Source organism: Gnatocerus cornutus, chromosome 8 (genome assembly GCF_029298725.1).
Source record: "Gnatocerus cornutus isolate USDA-ARS CGAHR chromosome 8, icGnaCorn1.1, whole genome shotgun sequence".
NCBI lineage: Eukaryota > Metazoa > Arthropoda > Insecta > Coleoptera > Tenebrionidae > Gnatocerus > Gnatocerus cornutus.
The window spans coordinates 14,253,665-14,276,651 of NC_142240.1; the positions used below are offsets into that span (position 1 = coordinate 14,253,665).

The following is a 22,987-nucleotide window of genomic DNA, read 5'->3' on the forward strand; positions in this document are numbered from 1 at the left end:
TAAAATTGTCTACAGACAGCAGGGCTACCATTCCAAACGCAGGTAATAAGAATCCAGAAAAATTAAACTAATTAGCAAAAATAGTACAGAAATGAGCGACGCTAGTTACCGCTTAATATTATATTCTCATTACCTACATTAAAGCATGCATTTATAGCTTAAACAGCGAGATATTTAAATTTACGATCAAACTTGATTTGAAAGTTAAGTTAAATTCAGTGTAAGTTCATCCAACAACCAAAAACCTTGTAAAGTTACAAAATTTGATTTATTGTAATTTATTCACTTTTAAATATCAATTACATGTGATAATGATTTGTGTGTTTATGAAGATGCGACTAGAATAGTATTAACACAATTTAAAAAAAAATTGTCCAGATTTACCTCAAAAGGTTTTTTGTTGTAAACTTGTTCAGACCGTGTCGGGCTCAAAAATAATTTACACGTGTACAAGAAAGCTAAGTGAAACTTTAATTAAAACCCGGGGATTTTTGTGCATCGTAAAAAGTTTTAAATTGGAGAAAATACTTCTGGAAAAATAAATTAGACGCGAGTAAGTAATCCATAAATAAATTATGCAGTAAACAAACCCAACATGCGAAATTTTGTTCTTAGAATGGGCTCGGCAAAATTTTTGACAATAAATAGGTAGACACGTTCACAAGTCGTTTTACTACTTTCAGGTTTGCTCAATTTCATTCACGTGACGCAGCTTGATGAAAATCATTAAAAATAAATTACACATCTGAGTGATAAAACTGTATCAAAAAACAGGAAATTTGCATGGAATATAATGGCAGATTTTTATCACAAAGGAAATTGTTTCTTTTAATGTTGGCACTCATTAAACACCACTTGTGTGTTTTTGGTAATTTCCTGACCAAATTTGACAAGTAACAAACATTATGAAATACGATCCAATCGGTGTGACTGGTCATGAGATGCTACTAAAGCAGTACCATTACCATTTCTCCTCCACTTTCAACATCGTTCGGCTGTAACCAGCTAGTATTCAGTTTACTTTCTGGTACTGCAACTATTACTTATGTTCCACACAACCGCACAAACATCAACATGAAAAATCGTGCTCGGGGTTCCAGTGTTCTCCAGTGTTGAATCTTTATTATGTGTTGAGCTGCAACGGCACGCCACTTGTTAAAGGATACAATACAACAAAAAAACAAAAGTAAGTCCGAAGTAGTGAAAAATTAAAAAGCTCGAGCTTTAGCGCGGCCCCGGTCAATGTCAATGTTAATTTTCGGTTAACCTTCTTCGTTGCACAAAGAACAGTTTAATTATCCAACTATTAAATTATGCAGCTATTCGATGAAGTACACAACTTGCCTATTTCGGTAGTAACGACTTCCGAGTATGACACCCCACAACGAGTGGAATTTAATTAGCTCGTCGCCACGTTAAATTAATTTGTTTCAGTGGTTGAATTTTCGTTACAAGTGAAAAATTATCGAATAAACACTGTAGAAAGTAGCGGAACAAAGAGAGATTTTCTTCATCTGCGGACGACATTTATCCCAGTTGCGAAAGAGCCCGCCAGCATCTTTCACTATCACTCACTTGCACTTTTTAATTAATACGTCACTGGTATTCGTAGTAAAATTGTTGCCTTCTTAATCGATTTTGTGTTTATATAACCGCGTTACAACAACTTTCTTTTCGCACGTGTTTGAATCTTTCTTTCGTTGTTGTGGGTAGGTTTTCCAAGGGGTGTGTTGGTGACAGGATAGCCTTGTCCGCGCACCGCGAGCTAATTCCTATTAAAAAAGCACGGAAATTGTTCGTTGCACTCGGCAATTAAATTACGGGACTTTTAGAGCTTGATAATCCAAGATCAAAACAGTTTAAGCGAAGTAAACTGTGATAATAACCATCATTATACGACACGCAATCGTAATTAACACTTAGGGATTTAGAAAATCGTTCTTAGAGCCTTCTAATGTACAAGAGGTAGAATTAGCATAGAGCTTCGAATTTTTACCTCTATCTTAACTGAAGCAATGAAATCTCTCCAGTAAATTGATTTAACAGTGTTCCTTAAAGACTTTTACGGCTATGCTAATTACGTAATAGCTACAGTTTTGTTGATTTTCTAGCTTTTCACAGGAAGTTTAAACTGAGAAAAATGCGGGTAACATGCAATGAATTTATTCCGGAAAGGTAGTTCTCTTAACGTGTTATTTTGGATCAAAAATACTTTCTTGCAGAACAACCGACCATAACTATAGAAAATTACAAGAACAATGACACTTTTTTGGACAGAGAAAATGCTTCGGTTCTCTAAACTTAAATTCAGTTGGTAATAACAATCTACTAATGTAAATTTTGTTTCCACAATATTTGTCTTATTGCTTATTAATAAAAGTTACATTAAGATTTCACCATCCGTGACGCACTTCTTGTGCCATATTCCCTCAATAGGTGACAAATCTGGAAATCTGGAGGTCGAATAATAATAACTAGAGTGTCAGGTATTTTGAAACCAACTTGTTTGTCTTTATTAATCATAATTATATTTCTTAAATTTTATTGAGCTCTGGAATTTTCTTGTTGTTTACTGGTTGTTCTATTCGGTTGGTGAACAGAATTTTAATACAACATTAAGTCCCAATATAGATAATAACAAACAATAAAGTCTCGTGATACGCAGAGACATAATTAATAAACTTTTGCGCTATGACTGTTGTCTGAAAAATGTTGCAAGAGACAGATGTAGTTGTAAAAATGCAATCGTGATTTATCAGCTCATTGGTACGTGCATTACTTCAGGAAATTTTAAATCAAACGCGAGGTTTACTTTCCTTCGGATAAATTACGTGTTTACGTCTATTACATTATGTGTTACAGCTGTGTTTTTTAATCTAATTCTCCTGTTTTGCAAAGCTATAAATTTGCTCAAGAGCCCCAACTTGGAGAAGGTTGGGAAAAGCATCGTCTTGACATGTTTTTAATTTCATTTTTGATGTAGCAAAAGGGGATAAAGTTGGGTGAGAATTAAATTCTAGACGTTTAAGGCCGGTTTACAAAAGCTTTAATTTCGATTAAATACTTAACATCATGTCAAAGTGACATGTAATCGTTTCTCCGCCAATCAAATGTCAGGAATCGTTAAATTAGTTGCGAGATTAACTTAATTTCGATTATATTATTGTGTAAACGGCCAGTAATGCAAATTAAAACCGGTAAAATCAAATCATAAGATATTTACAATTATAAACTAATAATTATTACTTACTTTCTTATTGTCAATATTTTGGAAAATCTTGTTCAAGCAATTTTAGAAATTTTCGAAACAGGAATTTAAGATTTGATAATTAAAAAGTAAAAATACAATAATTGGAATTTTATAATTAAATCTAAAATTACAATTTGCAAATTTTATTATAATTTGTAATAATTAATAAAACATAACAACAAAATGACAGAAACTAAATGTTTTCAACTTCAGAAAGTCAAAATATACGAAATAATATTCTAAAAACTAGGAAAAAAATTGGAATTTCTAAAACAATTTTGGTTCTGTTTGAAACCTTAGAAATTAAAGAGATCAGAAAAAATGTAGTCAGAAATTGAATATGCTTTTTATTTAAAATTCTAAGGTATTACATTTTTTTTAAGCAGAATTTTTATTTATCATTGAATCAGTTAAAAAATAATAGCAAATAGTCGAAATAAAATTATAAATCGAACGTGTAATAATAAAATATAAAAATTGCTAATTAGGCCTAAAATAAAAATTTTCTTTCCATTGACCAAGATAAAACCACCCTGCTGCAAAAATACCGGCGCTTCTAGCCGCTCACCAACTGGTCCCATGGTGTAATGGTTAGCACTCTGGACTTTGAATCCAGCGATCCGAGTTCAAATCTCGGTGGGACCTCTTTTTTTTCGCCATTAAAGCGACACCATTACATTCCATTTAATTGAATTAATTATTACACTTAATACAGAAATAAATACTTATAAAACCTTTACCTGTTTAAGCGGGATTTCTTATTAATGTTACGTAACTTGAAATTCGATCCACTTTCCATATTATTTCATTATAACTTCATGCAGTTTCTTTTGCTATGCAGGTTTACCACAAACTGTTTTTATTTGAGACTTTGAGAGTGATTTTTCGGCTCCACGTGTTTAACCATGTGTCGTCCGGATGATGTTGTAAGACGCATTAATTTGGAGAAACCGAACTACAAGACCCTTAATTTAAATTTTCATTTTACGGTCAATTAAATCAATGGAAAAAATCTTATTCGACCTTGACCGAAAGAGAAAGTTGGTCAAATTAATCAGTAAAAAAGAGTCTTGTATGAGCACACGTCTTCGTAAACAGAGAAAATGTTTCTTGTCAACAATTTATGTAACTTCCTCGCTTCTTTTCCAGAATGGACATTAGAAGGTTATCGTTAATGACAACCGTTCTGGCTGTGATAAACGTCTGTACCTGCGCCAACATATTGATGGTAACGATGGGTGGGACAAAGTCTCATAAAATTCCCTTCTTGGAATTGGCCCGAGGACTTATTCCCAGAGGTCACAACATCACCTTCATCAGCGCCTTCCCTTCAGACTTTTTATTGCCTGGATTAGAGGAAATCACACCGACAAGTTTTGTTTTCTACGTGAAGAATTTCACTAATTGGGACTTGGTGGGTGCGAAGATCAGAGGCGAGGAGCCTGTGCATCCGATCGACATGATCAGATACCCTTATGAGGTATTTTTCCAATTATCACTTTTTAAAATAATGGAAGGCAATTTCAGGCTTGTGATGTCCTTCTTTCAGATCCTGAGACTCAAGACTTGTTGTTATCCAAACAAAAGTTTGATTTATTGATCCTCGATGGGGCATATCCAGAGTGTGCTTTGGGGATGGTGAATTATTACAACGTTCCTTTTATGTATATCAACACAGTTGGATTTTACACGGGAACGCTTTCGTTAGCTGGCAATCCAGCTCCTTATTCAGTGACACCATTTCTCGCGAGACCGTTTACAGATACAATGAATTTAATTCAAAGGACTATGAACACAATGTGGCATTTAGCAGCGAATGCTTTACATTCTTTTACGGTGCGGGCTATGGTACAAGGAGTTGTAAGAAAACACTTCGGAGAGCAAGTTCCCTTGGTTTACGATATCTCCAGGAATGTCAGTTTTATTCTACAAAACGCGCACGCCACAGTTTCGTATCCTAGACCTTATTTACCAAATGTGGCTGAAATTGCGTGTATACATTGCAAGAGGGCCAAAGCACTGCCAGATGTGAGTACCTATAAATTAACACTGTTGTAATTCGCTTAATTACGTTTTAAATGACGAAATTAAAACAGATCTTTTTTCTGCCACTGACATGCAACATTGACATTATCGCTTATGAAATGGAAAAATGAATGAAACCAACAGCAATAGAACTGACACCAAAAAATAATGTCGTGGAATTTAACAACAATTTATTGTTTAATTCGAATTTTACACCTACAAAATTTGAAAGTCAGTATTCCCAATTTCCGTTCTCGCACTTTCATTAATTAAATTGTATTGATACTCAATACTAACCAATTGTAAATAAACACACTGTTATATAATTTCAGCGAACTAATTTGTTCCGATATTGTTCATGAAATTTATTCGCTTTTATTGACACCGGACAATGTTTTTTATACCTGTATTACTGAAGCGAAGTAATTAAAAAGTGCGCATTTAATATAGATAGTGCCGGTGATGTGGTTTTGGCAGATTTGATCGAATTAAAATATTGATTGCATTATGTTTGCAAAACATCTCGATAAGGCGATGAACTCATAAATTAATAATTATTAATATTTCTGATTGTTTCACGGATATTACATGAATTATCCAGTAGTGAGTAATATTAATAATTATTTGTAAAATAGGATAGCTTGGAGTTTATTGCTCAGCGTTTCCACGAAGATGAATAAAAAGAAAGTTTCGTTGCAGAACATGATTTGAAATGCAGACAATCAGTCTCTGTTACCCGATAACAGCAGTAATTATTTATGACATCATGACACGAGCAGAATTGCAGAATTATTATATTTATTAATTAAAATTTACTTTGTGCTTACAGAAAATAATTCAGCAGAAAAATAGTTGCATCTCATGACATCCGAGAATTTTTATTTTAGATTGTAATTGAGATTTTGTCTTTGTATGACTTTCATCGGTTGAGATAATAAAATAGCAGCCCATGAAATCATAGCTTTTACCGATAAATTGGAAAATTTGTTTTTAATTACAAAACTTGCAGCAATCATAAAACCTGTAAATTGCTTGATTTCGTAGACCGTTGGAAAATTATGCCTGTGTCTATAAATAAATTAAAAAAAGTCAAATACTATTAAGTTTGAGTAATTATAAAATAGTGGAAGTTATCCACAATTAACTTTCTGTCACTTTTTATCTGCAGGACCTGGAAGAGTTCATCAAAGGCAGCGGCGACGCCGGCTTCATCTACTTCAGCATGGGCTCTTCCGTCAAAGCAGCCAACATGCCTGAATATCTCCGTAGAATGTTAATGCGCGTCTTCCGCAAACTTCCCCAACGCGTCTTGTGGAAATACGAAGCCGACGAAGACATGCCCGACCTTCCCGCCAATGTGAAACTTGGACGCTGGTTACCTCAGCAAGACATTTTAGGTAACAGTTACACCAGTATTTACTTCCACTTTCACTATAAACTTAAAAAAAGACTTTTGTTTATCTACTTTCTACTTCAACTTCAAGATAAGAAGTAGCGAAAGCAATAAATCATCACTTTTCAGGTCATCCCAAAATTCGTGCTTTTGTAACTCATGGGGGGTTATTGAGTATGTTTGAGACTGTGTACCATGGAGTGCCTGTTGTCTCTTTGCCTGTCTTTTGTGACCACGATTCTAATGCCGCGAAGGCGGAAATTGATGGGTATGCTTTGAAGTTGGATCTTTCGACTATTACTGCAGATTCGTTACTGTGGGCGATTAAAAAAGTTATTCACGATCCGAAGTATCGGGATGACGTGAAAAGAAGACAGTTTCTTCTAAGGGATCAGAAAGAAACGCCTCTTGAGAGAGCGGTGTATTGGACGGAGTACGTCCTGAGGCATAATGGAGCTCCTCATCTTCAATCCCCCGCTAAGAACATGGGGATTATACAATATTATTTATTAGACGTAGCTGTTGTTATTTTGTGTGGTATGTATGTTAGTTGGTATTTGATGAAGATGGCTTTAAAATTACTTGTAAGTATTCTTTCCGGCAGCTTGAGCTTTAATTTATTTAGAAAGAATATCAAAATAGATTAGCAAGTAAGGGAGCCTTGTACATATTTAACTGTTGTGTTATATCGTGTAAATAAACAAATGATCAAAAAAAGCTTGTTGTGATGGGGAAATCATGACTTAGAGTACTTTTTATTACCATAAGAAATAAAACGAAATGTTTGCTTTTAATTTAACCAATACAGCAAAAAACGTTTCTAAACTAAACATTTTTTTTTACCTCTAGAGCTACTTCTAGTGCTTCAAAACTTCTTCACATCTTCTTCATCTGTACTTATAACTTTCTCCTTATCGTCTTTCTCCGCACTACCTTTCTCTGCTTCAAGTAAATAGTTAGTACTCCTAGTGGTGGCTGCAGACAATGTCTTTTCAATTGGTGTTACTCTCCTCGACTTCCTTTCCTTGTAGTGGAGGTAACCACCAAAACCAACACCTCCTAGAGAAAGTCCCAATATTCCATACTTCGCCACGCTAAAAACACTTAACCCCATAAAAACAGACTGAATCATCTTAAGTAGAGGACCGTCTAAAACAATTCCTTCTTCTATCCAAAAAATTGGATGCAGAGCTGTTGGTAGTGTCTTCATAATGCTAATTTTCTTATTCGCTTGAATTGGTAAATTAAATTGCATTCTTTTATGGGCTTCAAGCGGCACCGCCAACATCTAAAAACAATAAAAGAAATGAAAGTACAGCCAACTTTGAGGTTTTACAGGTTGCATCATGATCCTGACAATGTGTTCTTCAGTGACTGGTTTTAACCCAATCACAGATTTTTGAACCGTTTCATCCACTCGTAGAAAATGAGGCAGTGTGGCATAGATTGGCACTCCCATGCATTTCGACATGTCCATGATTCCTTTCGGGAGACACGTTTTGGGGCAAAAACACTTTTCTTCTGGGTTTTTCGACTGGTCTCCCAGATCCGCGTAATACTTCTCCACAGGAACTCCATGGATTTTCGAGTCCTCCACGTATAAAGCGTGAACGGTTCTACATAAATCAGTGGAGTACGTCCAAATCCCGTCCTCCTTCTTAACAAAAGGAGGGAAGATCCAGCTGTCGGTTCCCCGAAACCTGTTGCATCGTTTTGACGGCCATTTATGTGACTCTTTTTCGTGATTTAGCTCAACTAGACGCCCCAATTCGTGTGACTTTTTGATCCCTCGTAGGACTTTGAAGCGGTTTGGGAGCGTTCCGTTCCTCTGAAAACCCTCATTAATGTGTAATAAAACGCTCTGGGATATTACCGGGCCTAAAACAGAAAACTTATACACGTTCTTCCCAACTTCCACTAATCCCGGGACTTGAGCTTTAATCTGCGTGCAAACTGCAGTCGCCGAGAAATCCTGGACGTTACAATTAATCGTAATACCATCAAACAAAAGGTCTCGGACTTTAGTAGTAATGTAAATATTCTGAGGGTTGTTAAATATCGATTTTAACGCTTTGTTTACGATGGGTAACAATGGGGGTGAATCCCTGGATACTTGATTTACCATTCCCTGCTCATTAAAGGTTACAAAGACCTAATTTAATATTTATCGATTTACCACAATTAGCGGATGTAGAACAGTCACGTAATCATCGTGAGACAAGCCACCGGAAAGTTCATAGTTAAAAAAATATGTCTCGTATGGAGTGTACGTCAAACTGTCCTCACCCTCATTTTCCAGGAGGTCGATTTTCTCTTTGTAAGCGCTGTAATTTTCGTTATTATAGTCGATTGGTTATCATTAAAATAAAGAGGTTCAATAGAATACTTACTCGTAACAATAAGGGCCGATTTCTTTAAGAACTGGAGTTTCGCCGGCTTGAACTTCTGAAGGATTGGTGATGTTGAAGAAGTAGACTTTGAAGGTTAAGGGAACTGGGATTTTCAAGTAGAATTTTCGCATCAGGTTTCGCTTTTTTAAGGCCGTTTGCTGGAATAAATTACACAAACTGGGATTATTAGAAATATTATTTGAATAATTTTTTTGTTGTCGTTCGTTATTTGGTCTTTAGTTTACTTCTTTTCTTTAAGATTTTTCCTTCACATAAAATTATTGACGAAATGACACATATTTATGATTCTGTTTTGTAAAATTTTATTTTGGCGCATCCACCATTTTTATGGCGTCTTCTAGAACTCGTATTTTTGTTAATTTTGTAGTGATTTTAAAACCTCTTCGCTTTGATGTTGAAGTCTATAAAATATGCATAAAATAACAGATCAATTTTGTTAAATTTCAACTACTAAAACAATATTTTCGTAGAAAATGGAAGAATTTTTCATGTTTGCGGCATTTGTGGATACAAAAATTTCTCGTGTTTGTATTTAATCAAATGAAATCTAAAACAATAGTCGCTTTCTCATTTCTGTCTTTATTTGCATGAATTGTGCACAAACAATGCGAAATTACGGCATTTATGAAAAATTGGAATATTTTTTTAATCCAGTATTGGCGAATTTCCCAATTTTGAAATAATAATTATTGTAACTATTAATTTTAATTCAATAGAAAATTGTTTGATTTTGTTCTGTGCTTTGCAAGCTCCTAAAGTTAAAGATCTTAGATCCTAAATTAGAGTTAAAAAAAATCGTTCTCAGGAGTATAACATTTCCAAGATTCCAATTTCCACAATTTTTACGTTCTGAGATTTTAGTTTTCCATCTTTCAACTCAAAATTTTATCAGTGCCTTTTAATATTTTCTTGCTTTCAGATTTTTAGGATTTCATGTTCTCAAATTATAACTCATTACTTCACAGTTTGCAGCATCACAGTTAGTTTACAGTTTTTCAGAAACCTGAAACTTATGCTCTTTTAGGCCCGTTTTCCAGGCTTTCAGGCTACGAGTGTCTCAGATTCAGATTCCTAAATAACCTAAAGGTCAAATAATGTTGTTTAGTGAATGAGGCACTAAGATTGATAAATTTGATGTTAAGAATGAACAAATAAATTGTTAGAATCTGTCCTAAATTAAAATCGATTTAGAAGCTAAGTTAGTTCAATAATAATTCATTAACTATTGATTTTAGAAATCTTGACTGTTATCACTAGACAAGAATAAAATTTAAATTGTGTAAATATCTTTAAATATAAAAATTCTAGAAGCTCAAAGTGGCCAGACGTATTTTCCAAGAAGAATTCAAATAATATGTAGTACAATTAATTATTATTTTGTAATCAAACGCTCCACCTGCCACAAAATATAGAAATACGAGCTACAATATCTGATTTCTTCCATATCTATAATTAAAACTAAATTAAACCTAAGAAAAAGGAAGTTACACGGCAAAACTGATCCACGACTGTAATCATTATCCGAGCAATTAACGAGTTAATTGATTAATTTACCATAAAAATTATCGGTAATTTAAATTAAACACACTAATTTACTAATCTAATTTAAACTTACGTCTCTGACCACAATTTGCAAAATAGTCGAAAAAGCCAAAAACCCAAAAAGAACTATCATAACAAAACTAGCTGATGAGCAAACTAATATTCTGTTATAAGTCTGCATGGTACCACCGAGACAAAAAAAATAACTAGAAATATTCCACGGAGCGTCATTGATATAACTAGATTATCCGAAGAACGTCTTGCGGTATATAGACACAATTTTCTCGTAATGACAAATACTCTTCTTATTCATTAATTATTTAAAAATTGCCTTTCGAAGTAAATAATGTTCATTGGGATAATGACAATGACAGGAATATGAAGGTTACCTAAATCAATATCCACAAGATTGTTTTATTTATATTTCAAAATTCACTTTTATTTACACCCAAGTTTAATCGTCTCTTTCATTGAGTAAATTTTCTTGTTATTGAAGTACAAATACGCGCCGTAGCCCATTCCTATTAGACTCAGCATTAGGAAGATATACTTAAGAACTTCAATAAAAGTCAGGAAGTAGAAAAACAGTCGAACCATTTTAAGAAACCATCCGTCTAAAACCACACCCTGAAAGACAACATTTCTTATCTATATTCTAAAAAAAAAAGAGGTCTTACCAGTTCTGCCCACATCACCGGGTGGATAACTTGAGGTAAATTCTGCATAAACCGTATTTTTGCCAACGCCTCCACAGCAAAGCTAAACTGTACTCTGATGTGAGCCTCCATCGGTAAAGACAGCGTCTGTAAAATCTCATGTAAAATAAAATAAAAAAAAATCCTTTTCACAACGTACACTTTCAATAATGATTTTCGTGATGTGACGCTCAATATCAGGATTCAAACCGCGCACTTTCAGAAGACTTTCGTCACTTCTGAGGAAATGTGGTAAACTTATGAATGCAGGTACTTGAGTACACTCTAACAAGTTCAGTAGTCCTTTAGGAGGACATGGTTTTTTTGGCGAACAATTAGCACACTGGTCTTGAAAATCGGAGTAATATTTTTTCACCGCTATACCATTCCAACTAACTTCTTCAACAAAATCAGCGTGGAGGTTCCTGGAATTTAGTGCTATATTCGTGAAGATGGTGTTATTACGTACATGCAGAAATCAACAGGATGCATCCAGATCCTATTTAATTTCCCGGAAAACGGCGGGAAAATCCACCCATCAGTACCACGAAAAACATTACATTCTTCGTTCGACCAAATATCAGTCCGGGAAACATTATCAACAGCCACCAGGCGCCCCAAATCATCGGAGTTTTTAATTCCTCTGAGAACGGTTACTCGCGATGGAATCGTACCATTTTTCTGCAAAATTCAGTTAATTCGGGATTAAATCGGTTTTATTTTACATCGGTGAGGATGCCGTATCTCAAATTGTCTTTTCCATCAAGTTTAATTCCTGGGACTTTTCTTTTTATTTGGTTGCACGCTGCCATTGCTGAAAAGTCTTTAGATGTGCAGTTGATTAACATTCCGTCGAAGAGGATGTTTCTGACTTTGTCGGTTACGTAGATTGATTCATTTGCAAACATGTGGTGCAGTGCTTCGTCGACGATGCTCAAGAATTGCGGAGATTTGGTCGCAACTAGATTGACCATTCCCTGGAACAACAAAAACGAAAAACTAAAAATATGAAGAATCGAAATACGAAGTAGCGAATTTTAAAAATCCAAGTTATTCAGAAGGCTGCAAACCATCTCAACATGATAAAAACAATTTGAAAACTCTGAATAAAGTAGAGAATAAAAAAGAAACAAAAATCCGACGCTTCTACAGCACACAAAAAATTTGAAAATGTATCAAAAACTCATTAATTTTTACTCTAAAGAAGTTTTTAGCTGCCCTAGATTTAACTCAAGTTTACAAATGCGCTTTGACTTAATATTTATTTTAATGAATATGGAAAAAATATTCAAGCAAGAGCTCCGAACAGAAACAAAATATTAAGTAAGTTTAAAAGTACATCAACAGAACTTTGAAGTCGGAGAAGTAATAATAAATTTATATTCAAGAAGATGCATCAGAACTGCAGCTTCATTTGCAATTACTTACCATAATCAAAGGATGCAGTATAGTTACATAATCGTCTTGAGATAATTGGCCACTTTTTTCTTGATTGAATATGTAAATATCGTGAGGAGTATACGTCAAACTATCTTCTTCCTCGTTGTCTTCAACATCAATCCGTTCTTTATACAAACTGAGAAACAAAAATTATTCCAAGATCCTTGATTTTTCTATTAATATTTTTTTATTGCAACCGGTAAACACGTAATGACCGTCATTTTTGCACGCGTATTACCAATAATAACTGTAAATTACACATTACAAGATGTGATAATATGATGTGTTTTTACACTAAATAACAGAATCAGTTTCCGGATGAAAACTATTGATCATTATCAGATGACATTGATCTTGAAATTCAATTATCAAGGCTAGTGTTAATTACTCACTCGTAGCAATAAGGTCCAACTTCCTTAAGAGTTGGAACTTCACCTTTAAGCACTTCTTCAGAATTAGTCACATTAAAAAAATACGTGCACAAATTTAAAGGAATTGGATATTTCAAATAAAACTGCCTCAAATTATTACTCTTCCGCAGTGATATTTGCTAAAAAAAGCGTTAAATTAGCCTGAATTTTCCTTCAACAAGGACTTACGTTTTTAATCAGGTACTCAAAAATTGACTGGTAGGCGGCAAAACCGAAAATCACAGTCAACACGAAGCAGCATGTTGAGATAATGAAAATTTTTTTATAACAAAGCATATCGCGCGAATATCAAAGCTACTCTGAAAACAAGAGTTAACAATAAACTTAATTGTGCTAGCTAGATTCCATAGAGGGGGAACACGAATGAGCGACTATTATTAAATTAAATATTATTTTCACAACGTGGAAATATTTCACAAACTGTTATTACTGATTAAATCCGAGCTTATAATCAGAGCCCTGTGTTGCGTACTCTGCAATGGCACAAATAGAGAACGAGGAATAAGAGAAAATTGTGTTTGTAGTGCAATATGAAACAACGAAGTTTATATCTGCTGGAATATTGCGTCGTAATGTTCAGTTTTTTTTTGCCCGTTCTCCAACTTAGCTGATTTCCATTCATTAGAGCCCAGAACTGTTTTATTGAACTTTTGTCTTCCACTTAAAGCAGTACCTCTTGTACGTGAATGTGAAATAGTCATTTGCCAAATTTGTGTAGACAAAGTCTTCATAAGTCGAACGCCACAAAATCAATACTCTCTTATAAAAACCATGGAAAAATCCATTCATTAATTCTCCTTTTGCTAGGTTTTCCTTGTGAGCGGTTTTTAATGCTAAAAAAAACAACAGAAAAATGTTCTTTACTTTATTATTATTACCTCAATTATTTTTAAAAGGTGGAAACGTTTCGCAAACTTAAATGACCAAAATCTATGTTGACTTGCAAATAAAGAACAAGAAATGAAGAAAAAACTGTATTTCTAGTGCAACAATAAATACAACATGAACAAGAAAATTAAATCTACTGAGATTTTACGTCGTTGTAATTCAACGCTTTGTACACAAGATCCATATCAAGCCCGGTTTTATTCTCCTCTTTCTTCTCCGGGTCCTCCACTGGTGTAACTTTCGACGATTTCCAGTCTTTAAAAGCTTGGTAGCAGCCGTACAAGAAAAGTTCGAGCCAAACTACCAGACAGATGTACCGACCAGCTTGTGCAAGCTTCAATAGAGTTGAGATCGTGATGATTTTATCCAGAAGGTAACCATCGAGTTCGACTCCCTTGAAAAATCAATTTTACTTCTAAATTTAGATAATTACAAAATACCTCTTCTAGCCACAAGATTGGATGGATGGCTTCTGGTACTTTTTGCATGATATTGATTTTTTTAATTGGTTTCAGTTCTAAGTTGAACTGAACTCTTCTTTGTCCTAGGACAGGAGTTCCAGTGACCTGTAACAACAATGAGAACTGTGCCGAAAAAAATCGTTTTTACCGGTTCAAAGAGAATTTTGATAATGTGCTTATCGAGATCCGGGTGAAGACCCTCCACTTGTTCCAGTACCGCTTCATCAACTCGTAAAAAGTGAGGAAGAGTACAGAGAAGAGGTACTTTGAGACATTTCGTCAAGTCCATCACTCCCCGAGGCAAGCACTTATCAGGCTTCGGACAGTAACACTGCTCTTCAGATTCTGTCAATCCGGATAGATCCGCGAAGTACTTTTTAACTTTGACGCCATGGAACGACATGTCCTCAATGTATTTCGCTTGGAAATTTCTTAAAGACAATGAGAATTCGCCACTCGTCAAAAAATCAATACCTGCACAAGTCCGGCGCCACGATGTCGATATCCTCGTGCAAAAACGACGGAAAAATCCATCCATCAGTTCCCCGAAATTTGTTACACTCCTCTGCGGGCCAAAGGTTAAGGTCAGTGTGGTTGTCGATGGCTACCACTCGACCTAATTCGTCGCCATCTTTGATTCCTTTGTAAACGGTGATCTGCTGAGAACCGGTTCCATTTCTCTAGGAAAGAAAATCGGGAAAATCTAGAAAGTTGGATATTTTCTTACCGCTCCGAAAAGCGAAAAATAGTAAATATTTTTCTCCCCTTGCTTCATCGCGGGTTGTCCTTTGAACTGCGAGCATACAGCAGTCGCCGAAAAGTCCTTAACATTGCAATCTATTATAACACCATCAAAAAGAATGTCTTTCACTCTTGCGGTCAGGTAGATAGAGTACTCGTCTTTGAAAATAACCGGAAACGCTTTATTGATCGCCGATAAAAACTGCGGTCTCGTGTTGGCCACCAGATTAATGATTCCCTTAAAATAATTTCTTAAAATTCAAAAACTGTAGCTTCATTTTCATTACCACCACAAGAGGGTTTAAAATGGTGATGTAGTCGTCCTGGGAAAGGGCGCCGGTTCGAGTTTGATTAAAAAAGTACGTGTCATAGGGAGAGTAGGTCAAAGTGTCGTTATCTTTGCTCTCTTGAATGACGATTTTTTCCTTGTAGGCACTGAGGTTTTAACATAATTAGACTTGTTTTTTTGGCTCTTACGCAATGATGATGAAAGAGGATAGAGATCAAACATAATTGCACATAATTAAGACAAAATTATATCCCGGTTTGCGAATAATTGGAATTTAAATTACATGGATTTGCGACAATACGAGAGTCACTTACTCGTAACAGTAGGGTCCAACTTCATTCAAAATTGGTTTCTTTCCCTCTTGAACCTCCGTTGGATTCGTTACGTTAAAGAAGTACACTCGAAAATCTAAAGGGATGGGCAGCTTAATATAAAAATCTCTCATTTCGTTCCCGGATTTCAGTGCTTTTTGCTTGAAAAACAAATTAGAGGTGGTTTGACCACAGAAGAGGACTTACCGTTTTTATGCCCCATTTTAACATGGGCATGTATAGCACAAACCCAAAGATGATAGTCGAAAAAAATAAGGCGATAGAAGCTATCATCATCAATTGATAGTCTTTAAATTTCATTGATAAGCTGTTAGCCATGTTGCACTACAAGATACACGTCAACTCAAAATGATTGTTTTTGCTAAATGAATAGCACGAGTCTACTAACAATAAGCTTCGTCTACTTGTAGGCAAATTATGTTTAAATATGCATGCTCGTTGACATTAGGAGCTCGGTGAGCTTAATGCGAGCAAGCAGCAACTTTATGAATAAATAAGTTTAATCATTTTCTTCGAGACATAATGGGTGAAGGTTAAACGCGAAACAGCTTTAGAGGAGTTAGGAGCTGAGAAAAATTCGCGATTTTAATCAAGATATGAATAGAGACGCAAATTTTTCTGTAAAAGATTGGCCAAAGTTAGACATTTTTTATTTTATAGCAACCAGTTTATAAATTCGACTGTTGTAATGTAGGATAATAATGAGGGTATTTATGTCTGCGCGTATATCCAAATTGGGTTACTCTAATAACAGCTATTTGTTTTGTTGGGGTCAGCTGATGTTTCAGAGGTCTAAAGTAGAGGTCGCTAGTATGCACTAAACAAGAATAAACAATTATCTGGAAACAAATCAAGTAATTTCATGCTTTTAATTAACAATCTCTTAATTAAGATGAGACTTTATTTTTCTCTTCGATGGCGCCAAACTATTTTAAAGCTAACAGTTGGGTTTTATTGCAGCAGAAAGTCTCTAATACTCCAACTTACGCCTCAACCCATCTTGCATTCCGCACATAGAATCCTAAGACTGAAAGAATACAAAAAATTCAAAGAATCCAAGAAATACAAAAAATCCAAAAATTGCAGTAAATCGAAAGGCTCCAATAAATTCAAAGAATCTAAAGAATCTAAAGAATCTAAAGAATCTAAAGAATCTAAAGAATCTAAAGAATCTAAAGAATCTAAAGAATCTAAAGAATCTAAAGAATCTAAAGAATCTAAAGAATCTAAAGAATCTAAAGAATCTAAAGAATCTAAAGAATCTAAAGAATCTAAAGAATCTAAAGAATCTAAAGAATCTAAAGAATCTAAAGAATCTAAAGAATCTAAAGAATCTAAAGAATCTAAAGAATCTAAAGAATCTAAAGAATCTAAAGAATCTAAAGAATCTAAAGAATCTAAAGAATCTAAAGAATCTAAAGAATCTAAAGAATCTAAAGAATCTAAACAATCTAAAGAATCCAAAAAATTCAAAGAAAACAAAGAAAGCAACAAAACGAAATCAAGGCTCCAATAAATCGAAAGTATTCCATAATCCAAAAAATTAAAGAATACAAAGAAACCAATAAATCAAAAAAATTGAAAGAATCCAAAAAATTCAATGAATCAAAAAGAATCCAATACATTTAAAAAAATTCAAATAATCCAATAAATCGAATGTATTCAAAAAATGGAAAGAATCCAGAATCCAAAGAATTCTAAGAATCGAAAGAACCCAATGAACCCAAAAAATCTAATGAAACGAAAAAATATAAAGTATTCTGTAATTCTAAAAATCAAAAGACACCATCAAAAAAATCTAAAGAATCCAAAGAATCCAAAAAATCCAATGAAAGAATATCGAAAGAATAACGAAAACTATTAATAAAAATAAAACAATAAGGCTAGAAATGTAGTTTCTTTATTTGACTAGCAACAACATGGTCCCAGTCTCCAATTCAGATTTAGAATAAACACCAAAAATAAAAGAAAACCTACAGAAACAGTACAAAACTCAATTTAAGTGCCAAAAGTTAGGAATGACTATAATCACCACTAATTCTACGCTTCAGTTCCAGTATTTTACATAACTATCTATCTAATAACAATATAAAAAATAAACTATTTCCAGACTAAATAAATAAAATCTATTAACATTATCAGTATTTGTCTATATCATTATCCGACATTCCATGATTCACTTGCCCCCCGTACCCTGCGCTCCCCAAAGTACTAACTCCGTTAGTTTCTGAAGGCTTAACTTTTTGAACTGGAGTAATGTCAGCTTCGCCTTTCTTTGAAAAGAAAAGATACGCCGCTCCTCCTAGTCCCCCAAGACACCCAACGACGACAACCCACGAGGTAATTTTGACGATTTTCTTAATCTTGAAGAGAGATTTAATAGGGCCCGTAAACGTGTTGTTCAGTTCCACACCCTGTAAACAAGAAATTTTTACTTGTTCTAATAAAACGTGAAGTTTACTTCACCTCTTGCACCCAAAACAGAGGTAAAAGCGTGTTGGGTAATTTATTGAAGAGCGCCACTTTGTCGCTCGGTTCCAAAGGCATGCTAAATTGAAGTCTTTTAGCTGCAGAGACCGGCCCTCCAGTTATCGACTCGAAGAGAATTTGTATTCCATGTTCCTTTTTATTAGGGTTTAGTCCTACTACTCCTTTCACGTACATCTCGTCTGATTCGTAAAAGTGAGGCAAAGAAGCGTAAATAGGAACTCCAGCGCATTTGAATAAGTCCATCACACCTTTCTTCAGACAAGTTTCAGGTGTTGGACAATAACATTTCTCGTCGGCGTTCTTGGACATGTCGCCTAAAGTTGCCGTGTAGATTCTTACAGGAATACCATCGTACTTTGTGTCTCCACTGTACTTTGCAACGAGTGATCTAAAATAAAACTTGAGATTCTTGTTCTGATTAGGGTGGTTTTATTACCGGCAGAGATCCGGGGCGTACGACGCCAAACCCTCTTCTTTAGCGAGAAAAGGAGCGAACACAGTACCATCAGTACCTTTATATTGGTTACATTCTTTGGTAGGCCAAACGTCCATTTCGGGTTTGTCGTCAAACTCGAGGATCCTTCCGATGTCATGAGATACTTTCTTGCCTCTCAAAACTTTGAATTTTTTACCAACAGTGCCATTTTTCTAAAAAAAGATTTGATCAGACTTGGAAAACAAACAATGGAGTTTCTCACAGGATGCATGAATGAAAATGCCAACTCGTCGTCTGAGACGCGTTTTAGATCTGGAGCTTCTTTCAGTTGCGTACACACCGCCTTCCCAGCAAAGTCTTTGACTCCACACTTAATGACGACGCCGTCGAAGAGGATGTCCATGGCCTTTTGCGTCATGAATATTGAAGTTGGTTTCTCGTAGATAGAATTGATGGCTTTGCCCGCTAAATTTAACATTCCTGGTTTTGTTCGTATTAAAGTATTGACCATTCCCTGGAAGACTCAAGTTAACTCGGTTAAAGCAGTTGACAGACTCTACCAATATTAAAGGATGCGGCATCGTTATCATTTGCGACCCATCAAGACAGCCAGGACCATCAACTTTATAGAACGTGTCTTTAGGTTTGTAGAACATCACGTCTTCTTCCTCGATGTCTGATAAGTCGACTTTTTGTTTCCACTCTCTAAAAACTCGAATTTAGAACGCGATCAATTGATTGACTTCAACTGACTCAAAGCAGAAAGGTCCGACTTGTTGGACTACTGGTAAAGCTCCATTTTGTACATCCATAGGATTCGTTACGTTGAACATAAACACTTTGAAGTCTAACCCGAATGGAACGTTTACAAACATTTTTCTTATTTCGCTGTCTGGGTCCAAAGTTACCATCTGGAAAAAGACAGTTAAATTGATTGGATCGTAAATTCAACAACTTATTTAATTATTCTATAAATCCACGTAATTATGTGCATGTGCAGCGGTAATTTGATAGTTTACTATTTATTAAGTAATAGGTCTGCACGTGCATGAATCAATAATGTTCGTACGTGGTAATTTATTATAATTCGATTATTAAATATTACTTCTAAGTAAACGAATAAAAATAATGGAAAATGTCTGAAAATTAAAAAATGCCAAGTAGACTTTGTAATTTTAATTTAGCAAATTTTTGGTCAAACCAAGAAACTGACATTTCCAAAATCACATTTTTTTTAAATTAATTAATAATAATTAGCTAAATATGTGAAAAGTAGTAACAAAAGTAATGAGAGATAATTCCCAAAAATTGAGCTGCGATCTTCCCATAAAGACTATAATTTCCAAAACTGCTAATTACTGCTTCAGTTTCAAGAAGTATTCATTAAAATAAAAGACGCAACTTTAACAAAGACTTTTTCTGTCAGATCAGAATCAATATCGTTATTAATTTTTAAGAACACAATACGAGTCAAAATTACACATGATTTGGTTCACAAAGAGAAATTCGCATTTGAAGTAATGTATTATTAAAGAATTCGTGCAATTAATAAGCACCGTCCCAAGGTAATATGTCAAAGTATTGTGGGTAATTTTCCCGGGAATCAGAGAGATATAATTTTTAAAAACCATGTGGGTGCTTCGTATTGGAAATCGTTCAAAAATTAAATAATGAAAAAGTGCGGTTTACAAACAATAGTCTTAAAATTATCTCCCAATTTTAATTAAACTGAGAAAGTAGAAATGTGGTTTTAAAATTAAAATAACAAACGGTCAAAAATTAATAAAGCAACATTGCAGATTGTTGCAAAAATAAATAATAATAACAGTCTGTAGTCTTAAGGTCATTACATCATTTGCGTTTGATCACCGGAAATATGAACAATATTAAACAACTGATTAATTCTTACATAAGAACGCGAAATTAAACATTGAAATTGTGCAGCACTTACTTTTTTCACTTTTCCTTTAATCATTTTCGGAAAGGCAATAAATCCAAAAATTATAAAAACTACCATTCCTATCGCACATCCAATCGCAATCTTAATCGGCAACTTCATTTTTTTCTTTAATTGTTTCCTCCTCTTATGACAATTGTACAAACACTTGAGCGAATCAAAAGAAAACTGAAGTAAACGCAACTTAGGAAAAAGTAAAAAGAAGAAGTTTTTCCGACTAATCGGTTTCATTCACTAAACCGCGTCTCCATTTGTTTCCAGTTTATACAGACATAGTAAAAGATGACACTACGCCATTGTCAGACTCCGAAGGTATTGAGGGGGTAATGATTGGAAGAGGGGATGACATCAACCATTTACAAAGCTCCAAGTAAATATGAATTGTTCATTATTAACACGCTTGAAATGCGATAGATTAAGTTGGGGGTATGCTCAATTGGAAGGACTCGTTAAAAATTAAGGAATTCGTCTAACTTTCCGTGTTAAGTTCGTTTTTAGTATTATTTTGGTGATTTGTTGAGAGAAGGACTTTTTAATATTAATTTCTGCCTTGCACTTAGTATCGATTTAGAAATTTATTATTCTCGTTCGATTGAATTGAAGTAATGATTAGTTGATATTCTTTAGTTTTATACGAGGAGATGACGCATCAAGCTCGCGGTATGCTAATATTTAGGGTGGAATCGATACGACTATTACGTTGTGAAATGCAGCTATTCACCAACAGTACATCATAATTACACACTTTTCCATTACAATTTAAATACGTGTTATTATATTAAAATACACTGTTTTCTTTTTAATGAATGCAGTCGACCGATAATTTCACTATTGTTACTTATGCAGTGACGATGGATCAAAAATAAGTTTCCACATGTTGTTTATCCTTGTGCAAAAATAATAAAAAAAAATGGTGGATGCGCCGGATCATCAACTGAAATTTTATTTGAAGATTTAAGTTTCAAATAGTTTTATTGTCAAATGAATTAGTTTACAAATAAATACAGTAGACCCTTCGGAATATTCAAATTTTAGATTTTCTCATTCGCCTACATTAGTTCATACTTATCTTTCTTTCCTTCAATATTTCAAATTTACCAAATTAATAGGGAAAGATTTTAAAACAAACACTAATAAAAGTGTAAACAATTTTTTGACCTTTACAAAATCTCCTATTCATTTAGATTTTAATTTGAAATTGTAAAATTCTTCAAATAGTGGATGCGCTGTTGCAAAATGCGCTGAATAAATTATTTCTCTCTTTAGGCATAATTTTGCTCATACCATAAATTAGTTTAGAGTGTGTAAATAATAATAATGTTTTCATGCTGACATTTATTTAACTTCTACAAAAACAAACATGCCACAACAGAAAAATAAAACATTTGCATGCAATTTAATTGTAAGTTATATTTAATTAGTCTTGATGCAACTGATAGTTGCGGCACGATTTCAACTTGTAATGTAATAAAAGAAAATTTTAATTTTTCGTGCTTAAAATTTTTATCCTTTTGCTTTTGTTACACTAAAATCAAAGGAATAAAAAATATTCATTTTGTAGCTTAGCCTGGCCTGTGAAAAGCAGTTCAATTAGTAACTTAAAGCCAAGAATTAATAATGTAACTTAATTACAATGTTTTCCACACCAAGCTCCACCAACGTAATTGTGCTAGAATACACAATCAATATCCACCTGACTACGTTTTATTACAAATTAGAATATCGTTCAGTTTAACATGGAATTAATTGGGGCTATTCTCAAATTTGCTGCTATTTGACTGTTTAAATCAAATGTCTTTTTTCGGTTCAGATCTTAGAAACACTTAATAAAATTGGCGTCATAGATTTTGTTTATTATTGAATTCTGAAAAGCAAATATACACAGATCTTACAATCCACCACATTATTGATCAAAGAAACGACACAAAAGGTCCCTCCGCTTTGATCCCAAATTGCAAGTACTCCCTAAAGTAACAATTTGTGTAAAATGCGTTGCAAATTTATTTTGTTTATTGCCATAAGCGTATTTACATATTTGCATGTCTGACGTGTAAAACGGTTGCTATCCTAAGCCTGATATTTTGGGAAGTTTATCCAGTTGACCTTCTGCTGGTGCTTCTACAGCAACGCCGCAATCGTGTTTTATGTATTTGTCCAGAGGAAAACATCTTTCGGCCTGATTGCACTCCTATCAAATAAGTAAGTA

At 34.3% G+C, this 22,987-nt stretch overlaps 4 protein-coding genes and 1 non-coding gene across 6 annotated transcripts; 2 read left to right on the forward strand and 3 right to left on the reverse strand.

The window, feature by feature from the left end:
* Positions 1–921: 921 nt before the first annotated feature.
* LOC148170116 (UDP-glycosyltransferase UGT5-like) lies at positions 922–7,319 on the forward strand. 2 transcript variants are annotated; one of them, XM_088043557.1, is made up of 5 exons: positions 922–1,186; positions 4,400–4,730; positions 4,778–5,278; positions 6,444–6,672; positions 6,798–7,319. In XM_088043557.1, the coding sequence occupies exons 2-5, from the start codon at positions 4,401–4,403 to the stop codon at positions 7,313–7,315; spliced, it is 1,578 nt and encodes a 525-aa protein (XP_087899683.1). In that variant the 5' UTR covers positions 922–1,186; position 4,400; the 3' UTR covers positions 7,316–7,319. The 2 variants fall into 2 exon arrangements, with proteins under 2 accessions (XP_087899683.1, XP_087899684.1); XM_088043558.1 differs by lacking the exon at positions 922–1,186 and adding an exon at positions 2,712–2,766.
* Positions 3,824–3,895, forward strand: TRNAQ-UUG (transfer RNA glutamine (anticodon UUG)). Its single transcript has one exon. It is a non-coding gene; the product is annotated as a tRNA-Gln (tRNA).
* Positions 7,320–7,339: 20 nt separating the features above from the next.
* LOC148170118 (uncharacterized) lies at positions 7,340–16,280 on the reverse strand. Its single transcript, XM_088044259.1, has 20 exons — positions 16,085–16,280; positions 15,881–16,038; positions 15,565–15,712; positions 15,264–15,515; positions 15,011–15,216; positions 14,685–14,967; positions 14,516–14,641; positions 14,213–14,469; positions 14,103–14,167; positions 13,836–14,020; positions 13,660–13,794; positions 13,486–13,558; positions 10,953–11,010; positions 10,695–10,860; positions 9,059–9,216; positions 8,845–8,992; positions 8,005–8,796; positions 7,541–7,956; positions 7,431–7,493; positions 7,340–7,343 (listed from the first exon to the last, which is right to left on the reverse strand). The coding sequence occupies exons 1-20, from the start codon at positions 16,214–16,216 to the stop codon at positions 7,340–7,342; spliced, it is 3,825 nt and encodes a 1,274-aa protein (XP_087900385.1). The 5' UTR covers positions 16,217–16,280.
* On the reverse strand, positions 11,022–13,504 carry LOC148170119 (sensory neuron membrane protein 1-like). Its single transcript, XM_088043559.1, has 8 exons — positions 13,356–13,504; positions 13,149–13,306; positions 12,745–12,892; positions 12,042–12,293; positions 11,786–11,997; positions 11,477–11,741; positions 11,299–11,424; positions 11,022–11,248 (listed from the first exon to the last, which is right to left on the reverse strand). The coding sequence occupies exons 1-8, from the start codon at positions 13,461–13,463 to the stop codon at positions 11,060–11,062; spliced, it is 1,458 nt and encodes a 485-aa protein (XP_087899685.1). The 5' UTR covers positions 13,464–13,504; the 3' UTR covers positions 11,022–11,059.
* A 1,502-nt stretch (positions 16,281–17,782) lies between the features above and the next one.
* On the reverse strand, positions 17,783–21,065 carry LOC148170120 (sensory neuron membrane protein 1-like). The gene is made up of 7 exons (XM_088043556.1): positions 20,776–21,065; positions 19,578–19,735; positions 19,385–19,529; positions 19,087–19,338; positions 18,825–19,036; positions 18,365–18,776; positions 17,783–18,312 (listed from the first exon to the last, which is right to left on the reverse strand). The coding sequence occupies exons 1-7, from the start codon at positions 21,010–21,012 to the stop codon at positions 18,037–18,039; spliced, it is 1,692 nt and encodes a 563-aa protein (XP_087899682.1). The 5' UTR covers positions 21,013–21,065; the 3' UTR covers positions 17,783–18,036.
* Positions 21,066–22,987: the final 1,922 nt, after the last annotated feature.

Coding starts and splice junctions, on each gene's coding strand:
- LOC148170116 (XM_088043557.1), top strand. CDS start 4,401: ATGGACATTAGAAGGTTATCGTTAATGACAACCGTTCTGGCTGTGATA. Junction 4,731..4,777: donor TGATCAGATACCCTTATGAG/GTATTTTTCCAA, acceptor AGGCAATTTCAG/GCTTGTGATGTCCTTCTTTC. Junction 5,279..6,443: donor GGGCCAAAGCACTGCCAGAT/GTGAGTACCTAT, acceptor TTTTATCTGCAG/GACCTGGAAGAGTTCATCAA.
- LOC148170119 (XM_088043559.1), bottom strand. CDS start 13,463: ATGCTTTGTTATAAAAAAATTTTCATTATCTCAACATGCTGCTTCGTG. Junction 11,742..11,785: donor CATCCTGTTGATTTCTGCAT/GTACGTAATAAC, acceptor ACTAAATTCCAG/GAACCTCCACGCTGATTTTG. Junction 11,249..11,298: donor CGGTGATGTGGGCAGAACTG/GTAAGACCTCTT, acceptor GTTGTCTTTCAG/GGTGTGGTTTTAGACGGATG.
- LOC148170118 (XM_088044259.1), bottom strand. CDS start 16,216: ATGGCTAACAGCTTATCAATGAAATTTAAAGACTATCAATTGATGATG. Junction 8,993..9,058: donor ATCGGCCCTTATTGTTACGA/GTAAGTATTCTA, acceptor CGAAAATTACAG/CGCTTACAAAGAGAAAATCG. Junction 8,797..8,844: donor TTCTACATCCGCTAATTGTG/GTAAATCGATAA, acceptor TTTAATGAGCAG/GGAATGGTAAATCAAGTATC.
- LOC148170120 (XM_088043556.1), bottom strand. CDS start 21,012: ATGAAACCGATTAGTCGGAAAAACTTCTTCTTTTTACTTTTTCCTAAG. Junction 19,530..19,577: donor GTCGGACCTTTCTGCTTTGA/GTCAGTTGAAGT, acceptor TCGAGTTTTTAG/AGAGTGGAAACAAAAAGTCG. Junction 19,339..19,384: donor TGCCGCATCCTTTAATATTG/GTAGAGTCTGTC, acceptor TGAGTCTTCCAG/GGAATGGTCAATACTTTAAT.